We start from the raw sequence: 19264 nt of genomic DNA, 5'->3' as shown, positions 1-19264 counted from the left end.
AATGTGTTTGTTTCGATGTTTTGCGCGCCTTTTTTAAGGGATGGGGTGGGAAGTAGATGGGGGAAAAGCGAGGAAATAGATAAAAAAAAAACACAAAGGGATAAGGGGAAGATAGATTGGGGAGGAGGAGGAGAGGAGGAAGAGGAAGAGGAAGAGGAAGAAGATCGGAACGAGGAAGGTCTTGATTACACGTCTGGCTGTATGTGTGGCGAGGGGGAGGGGCCAGGGGGTGGAGGGGGTGGAGGCGAAGATGAGGCTGGGGATGGTGATGGCGGAGGAGCTGGTGGTGTGAGATGTCTTGTTCCTGTCCATTGAAGGGCCGTGGAGGGGGACCTCCGCCGCCGCGACGACGACCTCCGCCTGTCGTGCCCCGCGCGCGAACGAGGCGGCGCCCGGCGCGGAACTGCGTGACGAGGGTCTTATTGCGCCTTGCTCGAGCTCACAAAGGCCCGGCAATCGGGTAGGACATTGCGTCGCGGGAGTTGTCGGTCACGGCTGCCTCGCCCTGCCCCGTCCTGCCCCGTCCTGCCTCGCCCTGCCTTGTCCCTCCTTGTCCTGCTTCCCCTGCCTCGCCCCTCCTTGTCCTGCTTCCCCTGCCTCGCCCTGCTTCCCCCTGCCTCGCCCTGCATCGTCCTTCCTTGCCCTACTCTCACGGGGTTCCTAATCCATCTCCCCCTCTCCCTTCGTCTCCCTTTATCCCCCTGTGTCTCCCTGCGATGGTGTTATGAAGGGACGGGGCGAGGGCGAGGAGGAGGAGGTGGTGGTGGTGATGGCGAGGTTCGGCGCTTCCTGGTGTGGGGGCGGCGCGTGCTGCCTGCCTCCGAGTGGCCGTTGTTATGGCAACCAGACCCCTGGATGCTGCCCAGCGCCACCATTGTAAACTATACCATATGACTCGGACTCAGCTCTCTCGCGTTCTGTCGCTTTTTCCCCTCTCTCTCTCTGTCTCTCTCTCTCTCTCTCTCTCTCTCTCTCTCTCTCTCTCTCTCTCTCTCTCTCTCTCTCTCTCTCTCTCTCTCTCTCTCTCTCTCTCTCCCCCCTCTCTCTCTCTCTCTCTCTCTCTCCCCCCCCTCTTTCTCTCTCCCCCTCTCTCTCTCTCGCTCTCTCTTTCTCTTTCTCTCTCTCTCTCTCTCTCTCTCTCTCTCTCTCTCTCTCTCTCTCTCTCTCTCTCTCTCTCTCTCTCTCTCTCTCTCTCTCTCTCCCCTCTCTCTCTCTCCCCTCTCTCTCTCTCTCTCCCCCCCCTCTCTCTCTCCCCCCCTCTCTCTCTCTCTCTCCCCTCTCTCTCTCTCTCTCCCTTCTCCCCCTCTCTCTCTCTCTCTCTCTCTCTCTCTCTCTCCCTCTCCCTCTCTCTCCCTCTCCCTCTCTCTCTCTCCCTCTCTCTCTCTCCCTCTCTCTCTCTCCCTCCCTCCCTCCCTCCCCTCCCTCCCCCCCCCCCCTCCCTTTCTCTCCCTCTCTTTCTCCATCTATGCAACAATCCATCCATCCATCCACCTCCCCCTTCGCCTCGCTCTCTCATTCCCTTTCCTCTCCCCCTTCCCTCACTCTCGGCCCTGTCACTCGGAATCTACATTAATTAAAACATTCATACGTGTATTTGTTCTTCCACAACATTCAGCTGTGACGTTTCCCATAGCCTTCTCCCATGGTCACGCTACCGCCATTAGATTATGGTCACCAGGGCGGTCCTCACGCCCTTTCCAGTCGCCATCCATTTTAAAGAACTCTTCCTGCATAAAATTATCTTTTTCACGGCCAGTCGCTGTCGCCCCCTAACAACAAGAGGTTTGCATATATTCACTTTATTCCGATGCTGCCCGTAACAACTCGATTCCCATCACCATATCCGCCAAGACGTACATATATAATAATCTTTCTCATGCAGAGCTTTAGCGCGGGAAAAGCAAAGCCGATGGTCACAGTTTTTGCCGCGGCTAATTCATGACCTGACCACCGCCCGCGTCTGTTCTTTCCCATCACCAGGTGTTCGTTGCGAGGGAATGATAATAAAAAGAGCGGAGGAGGGGGAAAAAAGCGAACGAATTCCACACACCGAGTCAGTTTGCGGTAAAACGTCTCTGCCCCCCTTCCTCCCTCGCGTACTCCGGAATACACGACAAGTCAAGTTCCCGCGGCCGATTAGCTTCATTTACCAGGCGCGGGACCGGCCTCAGGGAGCATTGAATCGGGTGTGCGTGCGGTAATGACTCACCGGGCCTTTAATAGCCTGCCAACACGCGTCTGGCGAAACATGGGCGAGCACTGAAAGGGGGAAACCATTGTAAGTCCTGCGCGCCTCGCCGTGGAATTCTGGATCAAGCGCTTGCAGGGTCCCCAGGTCAGGGGTCCCCAGGTCAGGGGTTCCCAGGTCAGGGGTTCCCAGGTCAGGGATTGGTCGTGTGCTCCCGAGGAATGCTCGCGTCGCCCTCCCCTGCCAGGGCGTGTGCAGAGGGGCATGAGGGATGGTGCCTGGTCCTAGATTGTTGAAGAGTCCCTGTTTTGGAGCGAAAGTTGGCTAAACAAGGAAGATATTTTTTTCCCCTCTCTTACTTTTCTTATTTTTCCCCCACCCCTCCTCCTCCTCCTCCTCCTCCTCCTCCTCCTCCTCCTCCTCCTCCTCCTCCTCCTCCTCCTCCTCCTCCATTTATTTTTCCTTTTCCTCCTCCTCCTCCTTTTTCCTTTTCCTTTTCCTTTTCCTCCACCTTTTTTCTTTTCCTTTTTCTTTTCCTCCACCTCCTTTTTTCTTTTCCTTTTCTTTTTCTTCCACCTCCTTTTTCCTTTTCCTCCACCTCCTTTTTCCTTTTCCTCCACCTCCTTTTTCCTTTTCCTTCACCTCCTTTTTCCTTTTCCTCTACCTCCTTTTTCCTTTTCCTTCACCTCCTTTTTCCTTTTCCTCCACCTCCTTTTTCCTTTTCCTCCTCCTCTTCTTTTTCCTTTTCCTTTTCCTCCTCCTCCTTTTTCCTTTTCCCTTTTCCCTTTTCCCTTTTCCTCCTCCTCCTCCTCCTCCTCCTCCTCCTCCTCCTCCTCCTCCTCCTCCTCCTTTTCCTCCTCCCCTCTTTTGCCGTCCCCCTCCCCCTCCTTCCAATTGGATGATCAAGAAATTATATATAAACTTGCTCAAAAAAATTTTTTGAAGTGTAATTAGTAAAAGGAGGGATTGATTTTCGTTTTCTCGGTGATTATAGTTGTGCATAGTCATTACCCAGAAATAGTGTTCTTTTTACTGCTTCTTTAGACATTTTCTTTCAATTTTTCGATATGTTATTGCTAATATTGATAATTGTTTTCATTAGAATGACACATCTGCATAGAATCTTTTCTATCTTTTTTCCAAACTACATTTTCTCTTGGAAATTTCTTTTCCTTGGAGATTTCATTTGTTTATGAATTCCTCCCTGAAGTGAAAGATAATTTTTTCCCCTCACCACTAACAACTTTCCAGAACATATTCCATTAGTGATGGTTTCTCATATTTTTTGCACTGAGGGCTGATTTTACCTTTTATTCTGTCTTTTTTCTTTAAACCTAGTCTTGCCTTTTTGTGAATACCACATTAGGGGGCGGGTTTGATGAATGGCCATTGTTAGTGACAGGAGGAGGAAGAGGAGGCATGAAGAACGTTCATACAAATGGAACAGTAGGAATGAGTTCAGTAATTGCTTTGGCCCAAGTTGGATCTGTTTAATTAGCTGGTGTGATCAAGCATGTTCTATTATGTATTTCACCTTCAGTTCTTTTGCATATTAAGCCCAGGATTTACTTGTGTTTTCTTTGGGTCCTGAATGCCCCCGATGTCTTTGGTCGTTGGCTTGCGCTGTGGCATTTTGGAAGGATGAATTTTGTTGATTCCCTTGTGGTCTAGCAAATCCTGTAAGATAAGGGTACATGTGACTTAACAGTGGTTTGATGTATCAGGATTGATATGTATATGTTTGTTAAGTAGTGAAATGGCGAATTTTGTTTTAATGTTATTGGCATGGGCATGTTCATCTCTTTCTAGCATTTGTATGAATGTATGAATGAATGATTGGATGTATGTAAAATATGTGATGTGTAAGTTTCCTTTTATATGTTGCTAATGTTTATCAATTTCTTTTTATATATAAAACTTTCTTACAGGAAAGCGCTTTTCATAAAAAGATAATTAAATTCTTGAATTTTGAGTGTATACATATATATTTTACACACACACACATACATACATACATACATACATACATACATACATACATACATACATACATACATACATACATACATACATACATACACACACACACATACATACATACATACATACATACATACATACATACATACATACATACATACATACATACATACATACATACATACATACATACATACATGCATGCATGTGTGCATGCATGCATGCATGCACACATGCATACACATATGCATACACTTGTATTGGCATGAAATTGCTCCATTGTTTTGGGCTGCCTGCCTGCGACTTAGAACCTCCAGTGCAGGAGGAGGGTAGTTCAGTGTCTGTGGATGACCTCAATGAGCAAGCAGAGGGAGAATAGTGTGTAGGTTACTTATTAAGGTTGCTGCTCATTACTGTAATTTGTCAAGTGTTCATTTGTTAAGTTACATTTGTTAAGTTAGATGTGTGTGCCAGACTAGAGTTGAGATGGAATGTAGTACAATGGTTCTGTAGGTTGCAAAATAGTTTAAGGATGAAATATGTTGGCAAGGAAAATTGCCAAATTGTTTTTGTAAAGGTATTAATTTTCTGTGGATGTTTCATGTGTTTTTGTCCATGCATATTTTATTATACATGAATTGCCTGTTTTACCAGGAATTATTATTTAACTTATTAGAATTATTATTATTATTTATTTATTATTATTATTTTTTATAATTTGAATTTTACTTTGTAAATAAGAAGAGATAGAATACAATACTAATGTTTTTCTTCATTTGTTTTCCACAGGCGACGAAAGAGTTTGTAGAGCAAGTTAATGAGCTGCGACGGTCTCGGAACGTTGGGCCTCTGTCATGGAATACAGCTGTCAAGTTTCTTATGGCAAGGAAATTTGATGTTAGCAGGTAAGGACAACTTCATTTTAGGTATTTACAAGTTTTTTAAATCAAAAGTGTGTGTGTGGGATCAGAGAACACCTTTTTTCAGTATTATTTTTTGTACCATATTAGATTTAAATGGAGCTAATTTGCTCTACACATGTTTTGCATCAGCTGACACTGACCATTCTGGGTCAGCTGGAAGGCGAGACCAAAGTAGTTTACTAGACTAAAGCTGGAGCTGCTGTCATTGAATAGCATCAAAGTGTTTGGAAAAAAAAATTATTATATGCTAGTGCTAGCACTAGGTGTAAACTAAGGTCTTATATACTTCTGAGATATTTATCAGATACAAATGTAGAAATGGCATTCACTTCCATAGATATAAGTAAAGTTGTAGCCAGGGCAAGTCTTGGAAATATGCTTCAATGTGGCTACATATATTTTCTAAATTCAAGCCAAAGATCCACCCTGACTGAAGTCCTAGCTGGTCCTTCACCTGTCCTCAGCCACCAGGATGAGGGAGTTCTCATTGATATGATTAGAGTATGCAGCAAGGAGAGGGTGTAACATTGTTTTGTGTTGCATCTGATCTTCATGTTTTCTGATGTTGTTCTCATTTGAGATGCCGGGAGACCTAGGGAAACTTTGTAGACTAATGTATGATGAAAGGGGAGTTAGGTTTGTACTGTTATTTGGGAATGTCTTAAAGTAGTCACAGTTCTAAATAAAGCGACCCTGTTAATCTTTTAATAAATTTTACTCAGATTTACCACAGTCCTCTTAAACTTCTTGGACTTTACTGTGACCTTTTCAAGTTGCATTTTCATCTAAGATGTCTCTGCCCATTGACACATAGCAGTGCTTTCATCTTTTCCATGTGTGATTTTTTTACCATTTTACCAAGTGAATCTGTATTGTAATCTCATCAGGATGAAATTTCTTCTGGACTTGGTGTGTCGTGTTAAGAAATGAATGTGTTATCATGTGCGGTCTCTGTAGGCTTATTCATATGACAGTTGGCTACCCACAGCCTTGAAGTGCATTTTAAGGTTGTAGTAAGGTCAAGCCATTGAAGTTCATTACGTGAATAAGGGCAGTGGATAAGAAGATTGCCAGCAGGGGAGGTTATTGTATTAGAGCAGTAGCCATACTGTAGTTGGATCAGTTACAGCTCATTAGGAGCTTGGTCACTGTAGTTAAATATATGTTGTATGTATATGTGTGTGCATGCTTGTCCGTGTATGTGTGGGCGTGCATTTATATTTGTTTCTTTGCTTGTTTGTTTCTTTGTTTCTTTGACATATATTGTATCACTGGTATCAGTGCATTTTTATGTTTAGTTTAGTTATTGCTGTTATTTGTAATTGATATTAGAATTAGTTTAATATAATAATTTACACTAATTGTGATCTATCTCTTCCAGAGCTGTGAGTTTATACGAGCAACACGAAATAACCAGACACAGGGAAGGCCTCACCCATCTCAATCCCTCCTCAGATCCACTTCGGACTGAGCTTACCACAGGGAAATTTACCATCCTAGTAAGTATTTGGTCTGACCTGGTCACAAAGTCAGGCATAATCTCTTGGGAAAAGGAACTCTGTTTTGTGGGAATGGTTATTAGGGGGGGGAGGCTCATGGTAAAAATAGGTACCATTAAGTGGAAAAAATATTCAGAAGTAAACTGTGATGCAAAGAGAGCAAGACTGACAGGTGCTCTATTGGTTTCTAATATTCCTTTGGGAATTTGAATTCCATTAATCACTTATGATATTTCAGATTTATAAAGGAAAAAATGCTCAACTATTTTTTCAGTGAATGTTTTGAAATGTTTTGTTTGGTAAAAGCATTCAGCAATAATTATAGTAATAAAATCAAGTAATTGTAACATGACTTGTAGAGCTTTAACATTTCGGCTGCATGTTTACTCTTAGTAATAAAAGTAATAATAATCTGAGCTTTTGATGAAAATGTAAAGGAATTATAGAAACAACAACAACAACAAAATTATAATGATGAAAAATAGCAGTGGCATTCAGATGACATTTCTGTGAGGCAGTACATTGTCTGCACTTTGTCATTATACATTTCATATTTGTCTAGATTTCCATGAATGTCCTCACTCTCAGCAGCTTCTATTTTATTTCACAATTTGCTCAGAGTTTGTGATCATATTCTCATGGGAAAGGGGAGGTCAAGAGATGTGGTGTTTCCATTACTTATAAGTGGGCAAAGAGACGCCAAGTGACTGATAAAGGTGTTTGTTTACATACTGTACAATCAAGAAAGGAAAATTGTTGTTTATGGCAGGAGAGAAACTATATTTATTTGATGATATGCGCTAATCTTACTCTGTGTCTTATCTTCATGTGATGGTAGGGAGGCCTAAGGATTAAATCAGTTTAGAAAAAAAACAAAATCCTCAATTAGAAAGGGGTCATGAAGGATTGAGTGTTTATAGCATACATTTTATATATGCTGGGCTTTCAAGATGCGCATGGTTGAGAGACAGGATGTAAACAGTGCCTTCTAAGTCCTTACTAGTTTTTTAAATTTTCTTGGTGTGGTTCTTCGATGCTTGATCTTTTCCTTTGCACAGTGTAAGCATTTTTATTTTTTTGTTTTTGTCAGCATTGCAAAACATTGTTGCCTAAAAGGAAAGCCTTTACCCTGCTACAAGGTTTTTCAAGGCCCAGGCATAGTGGCATCATGATGTGATTTAACAAAAATTAGTGAGCAATGTCAGAGACAAAGAAAGACTAGAGATATACATGTTCTGTGAGGAAGGTTCCCTGCCTTATCACTTCATTGTAGCAGGTTTGAGATTTGGCTTTTTTGAGAATGTCCATCTGGCAAACATTTATGTGTGCATCAATATATGTTCACTAAAGATTATGAAATATTGCTTTGTATGTGATGTTTCTCCCCATAATGATTAAATAGTTATTTTTATATATTAAGAGTAAGTTTTGTGGCTTTTACATTCTCCTCAATAAAATATTATCTCAATTTTGAATTTACAAATTCATTTTGACTACCTGCTCTATAGTGGTGAATATATTCACTGTTTTAATTGCTTAATCTGCCCTCTTGCAGCCGTGCCGAGACACTTCTGGGGCAGCCATTGCAGTTTTTACCGCCCGGCTTCATGACCCTCGTGCCACCACCCAGCAAACAACGCTGCAGGGAGTTGTCTACCAGTTAGACGCTGCTTTAGAGTCAAGAGAGACCCAACGATGCGGGCTGATTTTCATCTATGATATGAGCGAGTCTGCATACCAAAATTTTGACTATCAGTTGTCACAAAAAATTCTTACTTTATTGAAGGTAATATATGAGGTGAAATTCTTTGATAGTGTAGAATAGTTTATTTTTAAATAAATTATCATTTGATTTGTACTAAATTTACTGTCATTACAATTGGTAATTACAGTTTACAAGTATAACAGTTGTTACTTTAATTGTAAGGATGGTAATTATAATTCACTTATATTCAACATTATTATTATCATTAATGTTTTGTTTTTTTTCATTGTAGGGCGGATATCCAGCACGTTTGAAAAAGGTGCTGATTGTAACTGCGCCATTGTGGTTCAAGGCGCCTTTCAAAGTTCTGCGTTTGTTTGTGCGAGAGAAGTTGCGTGACCGTGTCTACACTGTCTCTCTTTCTGAGGTATGTGTGCAGATTGAGGATCTGTTATTTATGAAAATACTGAGAAAATTGTGTATCTTTATCCATGGATTTTTATCATTACTTTTATGAATAGTATCTTTTTTTCATTCTTCCTTCTTTTATAAATATTTTAGAGATACTTTCATTAATTTTTATGAACTAACTCCATTTTCCTCATAGATTTTTGAAAATCAATATGTTAACATCGTTCTTCTTTCTTCCAGCTTGTAAATCATATACCTGGGGATTGTCTGCCAGTAGAACTGGGAGGGAACCTCATCATTGACCACAACGCGTGGTTGTTACGGTGCCTTGCCTCCATGCCCAACAGGCACCCGTCCCTCTTGTGTGAGTCTGAACTCCCTCTGCCGCCCCAGTCAGCCCTCTGTTCTCCAGGCTCCCAAAAGCATTCTACCATGGTACCTACAGGGGACCACGATCCTAATCTGTCATCGCAAGATCAGGTATAGAATGTGTAAAAGGACAAACTTGAGTTGCTGATTTATTTGGTTAAGTTGGCATTGATTGTAATGTGAGACAGAAAGGGGTGGATAGATAATTTTTTTATTATTACTAATGTGTATATTTTGATTGAATTAAATTGATTAAAGCTTCTCCCTTGTAACAGCTATGTCCAGACTTCAGTGATGATGACCGGAGTTCTTGTGAGAAGAGCTTCTCCCATGATGAGGATGACTTAGAAGGAGAAGCTGATGATCTAGACACAGAAGGAAGACTATCTAGTCTAACGACTGTGGAAGAGAAGACAGTGAGTGAAGATGGGAAGCAAAAGGAAGATGAAAATGAGCATAGCTCAAGTTTAAAGGGAGAATGCTCCCCAGAGCCAGATAGACAGAATACTGTACATCTTAATGGACATGTCATGCACGACAAGGAACGACTCAGTGGTAAGAAATATATTTTATAGCAATACTTGAATTTATGAATTCTTTGAAATATAAATGCATATATGTAGTAGTTCTTTTTCCCTAAAGTGCATGAAATGAAAGTATTACATCAAATCAGTGTAGCAATGGTAAAAGATAACAGTTCCCGTATAGTTCCTGACAGTTCCTGATAGTTCCCTATAAACCATTTTGTCAGATTGGAGAAAAGAACAATCCCATTATTTTGAGATTATATCCTGTTCACTAAACTTTTAAGTAGAATATCAATATTTTTTATATATTAAATGAAATACCTTGCTGAGTCCTCTTGGTTTATAGTGCTTTACTTTTCCCATTGGTGATTTTTTGGAATGTTGTTCTCTAAATTAGAATGAAAATTGATTTTGGACAATTTTGAAAACAGCAAGGCTTGTCTAATAAACTTTTCAATTTGTAGGCAGGGTTTCTCCTCTTGCTCCACCAAGCAGTGGAAGCAGTGGATTTAGCGACGATGACAGCCTTCACTATGATGACGGGCGGGGGCTATCCTTGGAGGAGTTTGTGCGTCACTTGAGAGACAAGGGACGGCAAGGGCTCTACCACGACTATACACAGATAAAGAGTCGACCCCCAGATGGAACTTTTGAGAATTCCAGGTAAGTAATGAGGAAGACCTTTGTTAGAGTGCATCAGTTTCTCATGATTGTCATGATTATTATTGTTATTGATGTTAGTCTTAGTTACAATTGCAGGAGCAGCAGTAGCAGCACCAAGTATCAACTTTTTTTTGCATAGTGCAAATATTTGCAAACATTGACCAAAAAAATCTTCCTTCCGCAGGAAAAGATGGAACCAGATTAAAAATAGATACACAGACGTTCTATGTTTTGATCACTCACGGGTAGTTCTGAGTGCAGAGGATGAAGAGGGACACACTGACTACATTAATGCTAACTATGTTGATGGTTACAAGCAGAAGAATGCATTCATCTCTACACAAGGTAATTGTTAGAAATACTTGTAAAATCTATAGGCTGAAAATCACTAGCTAATTTATTATCCAGCTGTATGGTGGTTTATGACCATAGACGAGCCAGCATTTGACCTTTTAAGTCTCACCCTTTGAAAGATAGGTATCTGATATCAAATGTTTTATTTCATTTGTCATGTGACTGGTGTCAGAGATGCTGGGTAGACTGGCAGTGTGAAAAGCTTTTAAAAACTATGCCCCCCCCCCCTTCCAGGTCCTTTACCTGGAACGTTTGGAGACTTCTGGCGAATGATCTGGGAGCAAAGAGTTTGTGTTATTGTGATGACAACCAGAGCAGTAGAACGAGGAAGAACCAAGTGCGGGCAATACTGGCCAGTTGAACAAGATGGTCAGGTGTCACATTCACATTTTACTATCAAGAACACCAATGTCTATCAGTTCAGGGATTACACTGTGTCTGCTCTTACGATTGTAGATAATAAGGTATGTGTAATTATTTTCTTTTTTCACAATGGCATTATTTGCATAACATACTATTTGTTCATTGATTGATATTGAAAGATGCAAAAATTAAGAAGGAGAAATTCCAGGTATGAAGCAGGTGACAAATCTTTTCATTTTCAATGTTCTAGAGTGGTGATGAGAGGAAGGTAGAACATATGCAGTTCACTTCCTGGCCAGACTATGGTGTCCCAGACTCAGCAATGGCCATGCTAGATTTCTTAGCCCATGTTCGGGAAGCGCAAGCTCGCCTGACGACAAGCCTTGGAGATAAATGGACTGGGCATCCCCTGGGACCTCCCATTGTAGTTCACTGTTCAGCTGGCATTGGTAGAACAGGTATGTTGCTGAGTATTATGTTGACAGAAGATCTTGGATATTTATATTACGTGTAATTGTCTTCTTTTTTCTCACTCCCTCCAGTTGCAATATCATGAGGATTTTAGATTAGGCTGTTATTAATTTCTCTACTGGTTTTGACCTCTGTTCTTGGTCTATTGTAGACAGTGGTTACTATCTACTTTAGCTTTTGACCTTTGTTGAATAATTAATTTGCATTTTATTTTCTAACAGGAACCTTCTGCACCCTTGATATATGCATCCGCCGTTTAGAGGAAGTGGGAACAATAGAGGTGAAGGGAACGGTGGAGAAAATCCGTTCCCAGAGGGCCTACTCCATCCAGATGCCAGACCAGTATGTGTTCTGCCACCTGGCTCTCTTGGAGTATGCCTTACACAACGGCAAATTAGTGGAAGTTGACCTCACTGGTTTTGAGGAAGATGGCTCTGAATCCGACTAATTTAGACTTCTACTATTGCATAAGTGAAGGACAATAATAACTTGTTAGCCTTATCTGTATTGAAGTTTTTCAAGGCCACAGAAATATCACTTTTAAAAAAGAAAGGTGGGACCATATGGCTAAATGACTACATATGTATCTGGTTGTTTGGTGCAAGTGTCAATAAGTGAGTGTTGTATACCAGACAAGCACGGGGAGAAACTCGTCTCGTGTTCGAAGAAGTAACAGTGAATAAGGCATGGTGGTGTGTGTTTGCAGAATGGAAACTGGACTGTAACTTGCCAGACAACCAGAAGCACGTTACCTCTTTGATAGCCACTAGGTGCTCCTGAGTGCTTTTGTTTGAGTGATTGTTATTGATGTAAATCCGAAGTCTTGAGTTTTGACATTCACTGTTTGATGTACAGAAAAGAAAAAGAAAAACTTTTCATTATTTATTTTATTGGGATTATTGTCATTATTATTGTGATTGTTATTTGATCCTTATTTCTTTCTTTTTCATAAGCCTCCTCTCCTTTTGGGGGAAGGTGCACATATCATATTATATAAATACAACTTTCATACATGACTCATGAAGTTCACAGTTTGATGATTCTTATGCATCATTATTGCTGATATTTATTGTTATTATTATTATTATTATTATTATTATTATTATTATTATTATTATTATTACTATTACTATTAATATCATTTTTATCATTATTATTATTATTATTATTATTGCCATCATCATCACTATTACTATTACTATTTCTTTTACTGTTACTATTAAGATTATCATTATTGTTATTATGGATTTTTTTTTATCATTATTAACATTATCATTATTACTATTACCATCATTATCATTGTTATTATTATGATTTATATTATTACTACTAGTACTTTTACTATTATTGATAATTATCATCATTATTGTTTTACTTAATTGAAGTACTTTCCAATGTTCATGGTGTCTGAAGTGCTGACATGTATGAGAGAGTGAGAAGTAATGGAAACACAAAATATGTATTATCATTGGTTACACATCAAAATATTAAGGGACGTAATTCATGTTATCATTCCATTAGGAGGCGGGTAAGCTTATCAGGCCACAAATAGAATATAAATTAGTCAAATATGCATTTGCAGTGCATTGGATTTATGTACAAATATTTGAATATGTAGGTGCCAATTCCTGGGAAACGGTCGTAATCAAAATTACTTAAGATGTGAGAAATGAAACGGAAGGATGATAATGCAGGTAAAGTATGATGAAAGGAAAAATAAATAAGATTAGAAATGCATTTACAGCTATTATTGTTATTATTTTATTTATTATTATTGTTATCATTATTATTATTATTATTTTTATGATTATGATTATTGGTATGATTATTAGTATGATTATAATTCTTACTGTTCATATTTTTAAAAACTGTAATTATTTTTATTGTTATTATGATTAGTAGTATTATCATTGCTGTTGCTTTTCCCAAAATGACATACCATGGAAGGAGTTGGCATGACTGCCTTTTGAGATCTTTTGTCTCTTTTTTGATATTTCTTATTGTATAAGGAGGGAGTCTGTTCTTCAAAAAGATACTGCAGTTATGAGGAAAAGTTTCTGGTTGATAGTTTAACCATCATTTTTTTTCCTTTCATGTCTCGGTGAATTTATTTGGAAAAATTCTATTTCGAATATGTAATACCCTTGATGGAAGAACATGAATAAGCCAATGGGACACACTTATATTGTAGTAAAATATATGTACTTATATATCATACATACATACATACATATATATATATATATATATATATATATATATATATATATATATATATATATATATATATATATATATATATATATATATATATTATATATATTATATATATATATTATATTATATATGTGTGTGTGCATACATACAAATGCTGAAATTAGTGAATGCAGGATGTACAATGATTTTTATTTAGAAAAATGGTCTCTGGCAACTCTTTTTCAATGCTTGTTTTCCTATATCACTTCCAGATTTTTATTTTTTTATTTTTTATTTATTATTTATTTTTTTGTTGTTGATTATGGAAAGACTTTGTGATAATCTCCTACTGACTAATGACTAAGGCATGGGAAAGAAACATCAGATAGATCACAATGAGCTCAAATTTGCAAAGATAGGAATCTTGAAACAATGAGGGAGACCTAGTATTAATGTATGATTTTGCTATGATTGATTGCCATTCTATTGTTGATATGTCACTGAACAGGAATAAGTTATTTATTTATTTATTTTTTATTATTATTATTTTTAAAGGTATTTCCTGATATTATGAAATGCCATATGAAAATTGTGATGCCTAGTTATGTTTTTTATGTATTGGTAATTCAGTGAGACCTTAGTATTTTTAAATTCTATTGAGTTACCAGAAGTCTTTTCCTTTATAAAATTTTGTCTGTTGTGCAATCACTTATTTGGCTTGATTAACTTAAACATACACTTACACATATATATACACATACATACAGACATACACATATGTATGAATATGTATGTATGGTTGGATATGTTTGTTTACATTAGCAAATTTATCGGGTGTGTGTGTGATTTGTCAATCGTTCTTATGCATAATGATAGTCATGACAGTCACAACTAAGCGCTACTGGTATTTCTAAATTCATGCTCATTTACAGGTAAGCAGGTAATCAACTGATCCTTTTCTTTCTTTCCTTTTCTTTTTCAATTGACAGACGCTGCTTAGTTGATTAGTCTTCACCTTCTCATGCTGTTTTGAAAGTAGTGGTAAGAATGTTTTATTTCTCATTAATTTTTTGTTTCATTCTTTAATAAAAATAAAGTGTTTTTTTAAGATCTGGAAATTGGTGATCATATATGTAGGTCTTCTTGATGAAACTGGCTCTGATGAATGGTACAGCTTTTAGGTTTGTTGCATATTAAATATTTGTTTTTGTACTGTAATTGGTACAAAGACTTCGACAGTACGTGTTCTTAAACTTCACATTTAATTAAGAAAAGAAAACAGAAAAGTAATCATACATTGTAACCTTCCATCTCAGGGTGAATTCCCCATGTCTTTTCACTCGCAGACTTTGTTGTCATTCTTTATCTTGTAATTTAGTTTTGTATGACTAATGATTGCTCTTTTTGCTACTCAGCATGTACAGTACTTTTATCAAAACTAGAAATATAAAAGTTATTTTTTCTAAAGATAAAAGGATTTTTTCTGATCACCAGTAGGAATAGACTGTGTGAAGAAAAGGATTGAACCTCGCTCACTCTTTCTCTAACATATGAGATGTTAATTTATAAATAATGGTTGAATGGATAATGATGATAATTATTGCATTCGGCTGAGAAGGGGAAGAGAAACCGGTCAATAAAATGCATAAGCTCTTTCCACGTGTAACTGATAATTGCTGATCTGAGATGTTTATTCAGTGTCTGTCACAGAAAACTTAGGAGGAGCAGATTTTAGTGTTTGTATACTGCACTTGTCAGACATGTTTCGGTTCTATTTTGATCGTCATCATCACTAGTGTTGTTATTGTTTTATTATTTTTTATTATGATAATTGATGATAATGTTATTTTATTGTGGTTTTTGATATTGTGATTATCATTCTAATCGTAATTTGAGTATTACTATAGTGATCATTGTAATTATCTGTTATTATTGTTATTATTATTATTATTATTATTATTATTATTATTATCATCATCATTAATTACTGCTTATTAATAATTATTTGGTATTTATTATTTTTATCATTCACTACTACAACAGCTATTATTTAAAACCATTAATAAAAGATAATTTTCATAATTCTTGCAACAGCAGTTATCTTAATTTTCAAATACAGCGGTGTTTTACAGCCTCATGTGATCATTTTTGAGTATGTAATAACAAATAAAACAGCATTATGAGGGTATAATATGTAAGTGTAAATTGTGTACATTGATAATGCTACAAATATAGTTGTTGTTTGTAAGCTATTCTTGTTAATAGTGTATATACTTTAAACATACCTTGTAAATCTTCTATACAAATAGGGATTCCTTTTTGTGAGTTTGACTTCAAGCATTTGGGTACATGTTGAGGGTATTTATGTGAGATACAACCTATGATATTCAGGATTTGGTCACTTGTTCTCGCATTGGCCTTGTGAGGGTCAGTGGTATCAAGATCCCAAGGGAGGAAATGCAGTTGATATTGGTTAGGAATGGCAACCCCATTTTAGTTTTGATAAATATAATTTAATTTTTATGGATGTTTTTGGCTTTTCAGTATTTAAAAGTGATAACTGATACACTACCCAGGTTTTGAAGACTTATTTGGTGTTTTTTATGTAATGTTTTTTTAGTAAATTGTTTGTGGCTTTACTTTTTTCATTCTTTGAATCTGGATAATTAACTTTATTTTTAGGCGATGAAAGCGAACGCCTTGTTTTTATTTTCAGATTTACACTTTCTTAAACTTCAGTTGTAGTAAACATAAGGTACAAAACTATTAGGTAAATATTATTGTGGCCTAAGAAAAAATCAGAATAATTGTCTATAGCCAATATTTATTTCTCCTGCAATGAGAATACATACGTTGTACGACCAAGATTTCCGACTGAGTGTGGGGTATACCATGGAATGCATCGCACAACTCAAGTGTATGAGTGTCAGGTGTGACACATCACCAAAGATGTAACTTTTTATAATACTTTTGTACATACTAGTCAAATATCTAAATAAAATCTTCTTTCTAAATTTTGTTGTTTGACCCTTCAAATGTTGTTCAGTTAGAATGTTGAAGTATCTAAAAGAGGAAATTTGATTATTGTAGTACAGATGGTTTATATTTGAAAATGATATTGCCTGCTTCTGCACTAAAATACATGGAAGAAAGTCTAGCACCTGCTGATCTTGGTAACATGTAATTATCCATTTTATTATTCATTGTGTGATGATCAATAACTAGAAGAGAAAGATCATGCTATTTACTGAGACACTGACCTTGTTTTGTTATACCCAATATACATTTGAAGCTAAGGCTGTCATATCAATGCTTTTATTGATATTTCACACTCTGACTTCAGTAATACAAGTGCGAAAAACAAGGATTAAAACAAGAAATAAGAGGCCCACCATCATTCAACGAGAAGACAAAAGTGATACACATTGAATACCTTCCCTCCCCCCCTTCACTATATTTTCCTTTTTTTTTTCCTTATCCGTTTCTTTTACTTTCACTTTCTCGTTTCTTTTACTTCCTCTTTCTCCGTCTTCATATTCTCACTCGGTCTTTGTATATGTGCGTACGAATGTTGCCGTATGTGCATGACTGTGTGTACACACATGATTTCAAATGAGTATAAAAAATGTAACATCATGAGAATTCTCCTGGACTTGATTTTTTTTATGTGACTGCATTAATTATGGATACTGGAGGGATATATACTGACAGTTTCTTATTTTCTTATTTTGGAAAAATAATTCACACACATTTCCCTAAATAACAAATATGGTTTCGCATAAAGGTCTGATCTTTGTGATAGTTACTCTGGTGAAATAGTGGTATGCATTTGTATTGCTGATTTATTAATCCCTTAAATATCCGAAATGAATAATAGAATAACACCACACACTCACCACACCACACATCAAACACTCTCAAATACACTAGATCAGTGGTTCCGAACCCAAATGTGGATCACCAGGGGTTTTTTGAGGGCCGCCAGAGGATCTTAGAGGAAGAATTAAAGAATCCATAGCTGGGTATGCCAGTAAAAGTTTTTTTTTATATTAACACTTGGTTTTTTAAATTCAATGTTGTTAATACAAACTGATGAAAGTATAGAACAACGTACGCTGCAGGTATAACTACTATGAAAATGGTTGGATATATTACTACTTGTTCACACATTTAGGGTCGCTAGCCCAGGCTAAGACTCTGTTTAGGGTCGCACCCAAAAAGTCTGGGAAACACTGCTGTAGATACACACATACACATGCGATGGCAGTTGTTAAGATACAAAACCCATTTCGATAACTCACAAGCTATTATCACATATCGCCATTTTCGCGAGTTCAGTTTCGCTCACTAATTACACTATTGCAACATTTTTTGTATCTGTATGAAGGGCGGTAGGATATAGGGAATATTTCAGAAAAAAAAACGTATATTGCGAATGGATTAAATTTAGAGGTTTTAGAAGACATCGAAAGAAAATTACAAACATGTCCATTCAACATCAGAAAAATTAGTGAAATAGATATCGACTGGGATGGTTTACTAAAGGCTTTTTTTAATAGTTTTTTTTCTGTCAGTAGTAGTTTCATGTGGTTAGCCACTTCAGTTCAAAATTAATAAAACAAATGAATGAAAGAATGAATAAATAAATGCAAATTAAAACGATAGCAATAATATATAAGACTTTTTACATGACCAAGTCTTTGTTCGACCATAAGAAGAAAAAATGCACGAGTTTTACAACGATGAACGTCATCAATCACATCAACAAAGGGCATTTTGAAATAACCGCCGAGGAATACACATCAACAATGAAAGCTAATAAAAGTAACATACAGTAGACGCTACGTGGACAAAAGAAACAAAGTAATTATAGATAGGCACAAGAATTTACAATTATATTCGATATTCCACGTGTGCGCAAACGGAACGTAAAGTCTCCAGGTTGAGAGGCACAGTATGATGCACGTCGTCGTCATGGCAAGTTGGGTGCTGCACGTGCTCGCGCCGGGCCTGATGCACCTGGTTTCAGCTTATTGTAAGTCCCCTTTCACACGTTCAGTTAGTCTGTAATGTTCAGGTCTTTCAAATCCCTGTTGGTTTTGCCTTTTTTCATTATATATTTGTGTATTTATTGTCATTATTCTTAAAATATAAAATCACTGGTACTGCACTTTATTTTATAAATGACCTCCGTAAGATCCCTTTCATTTTGACCATTTATTAAAAAAAAAAAAAAAATACTGAAAGTAAGTGTTTTTTTAAATCGCGTTTCCGATATCTAAACATTAAATACCCTTCCAAAGGTGAATTCAAAAACATCAAAACCAGAATTACAATTTGAATTGACGTGAGCGGGTTGGCGGCTGCGTCTCCTTGTGCGGTCATACTCATCTGGGGTCAGATTCTCAAACGCGTTAAGGCGCTGTATCTCCTTACGGAGCCTTAACTTAAGGCCGGGCGATCTTACATACACATACACAGAACAAGGGACCCGCCATATTGGTGCGAGTGAAGGCGCCTTAGGTCAAGGTCTATAGACCTTGCCTTAGGTTAGGCAGGGAAGAGCAGCCTCGAGCGCTTTCCGGCGGCGGGAAATCAGCTGTTCGCTCCAATGC

General features: G+C 37.6%; 2 protein-coding genes across 22 annotated transcripts in view; both read left to right on the top strand.

The window, feature by feature from the left end:
- Ptpmeg2 (Protein tyrosine phosphatase Meg2) overlaps positions 1 to 16663 on the top strand; it is a 185772-nt gene extending 169109 nt beyond the window's left edge. For all 20 annotated transcript variants that reach the window (XM_070125138.1, XM_070125133.1, XM_070125136.1 and 17 more), the window contains 11 exons: positions 4958 to 5073; positions 6473 to 6590; positions 8146 to 8376; positions 8588 to 8722; positions 8947 to 9186; positions 9351 to 9630; positions 10067 to 10265; positions 10450 to 10610; positions 10854 to 11083; positions 11233 to 11440; positions 11675 to 16663. In XM_070125138.1, the coding sequence (XP_069981239.1) occupies positions 4958 to 5073; positions 6473 to 6590; positions 8146 to 8376; positions 8588 to 8722; positions 8947 to 9186; positions 9351 to 9630; positions 10067 to 10265; positions 10450 to 10610; positions 10854 to 11083; positions 11233 to 11440; positions 11675 to 11901 (2145 nt within the window). In that variant the 3' untranslated portion in view covers positions 11902 to 16663. The remainder of the gene's footprint in view (positions 1 to 4957; positions 5074 to 6472; positions 6591 to 8145; positions 8377 to 8587; positions 8723 to 8946; positions 9187 to 9350; positions 9631 to 10066; positions 10266 to 10449; positions 10611 to 10853; positions 11084 to 11232; positions 11441 to 11674) is intronic.
- Positions 16664 to 16927: 264 nt separating this feature from the next.
- Positions 16928 to 19264, top strand: part of LOC113827016 (uncharacterized) — an 18438-nt gene continuing 16101 nt past the window's right edge. The window contains exon 1 of one of the 2 annotated variants that reach the window (XM_070125121.1): positions 16928 to 18684. In XM_070125121.1, coding sequence (XP_069981222.1) covers positions 18606 to 18684 — 79 coding nt within the window. In that variant the 5' untranslated portion in view covers positions 16928 to 18605. The remainder of the gene's footprint in view (positions 18685 to 19264) is intronic. The other variant, XM_070125119.1, reaches the window with a different exon arrangement.

Source organism: Penaeus vannamei, chromosome 9, assembly GCF_042767895.1.
Source record: "Penaeus vannamei isolate JL-2024 chromosome 9, ASM4276789v1, whole genome shotgun sequence".
Lineage (NCBI taxonomy): Eukaryota > Metazoa > Arthropoda > Malacostraca > Decapoda > Penaeidae > Penaeus > Penaeus vannamei.
This window is presented reverse-complemented; position numbering and strand designations above follow the sequence as displayed.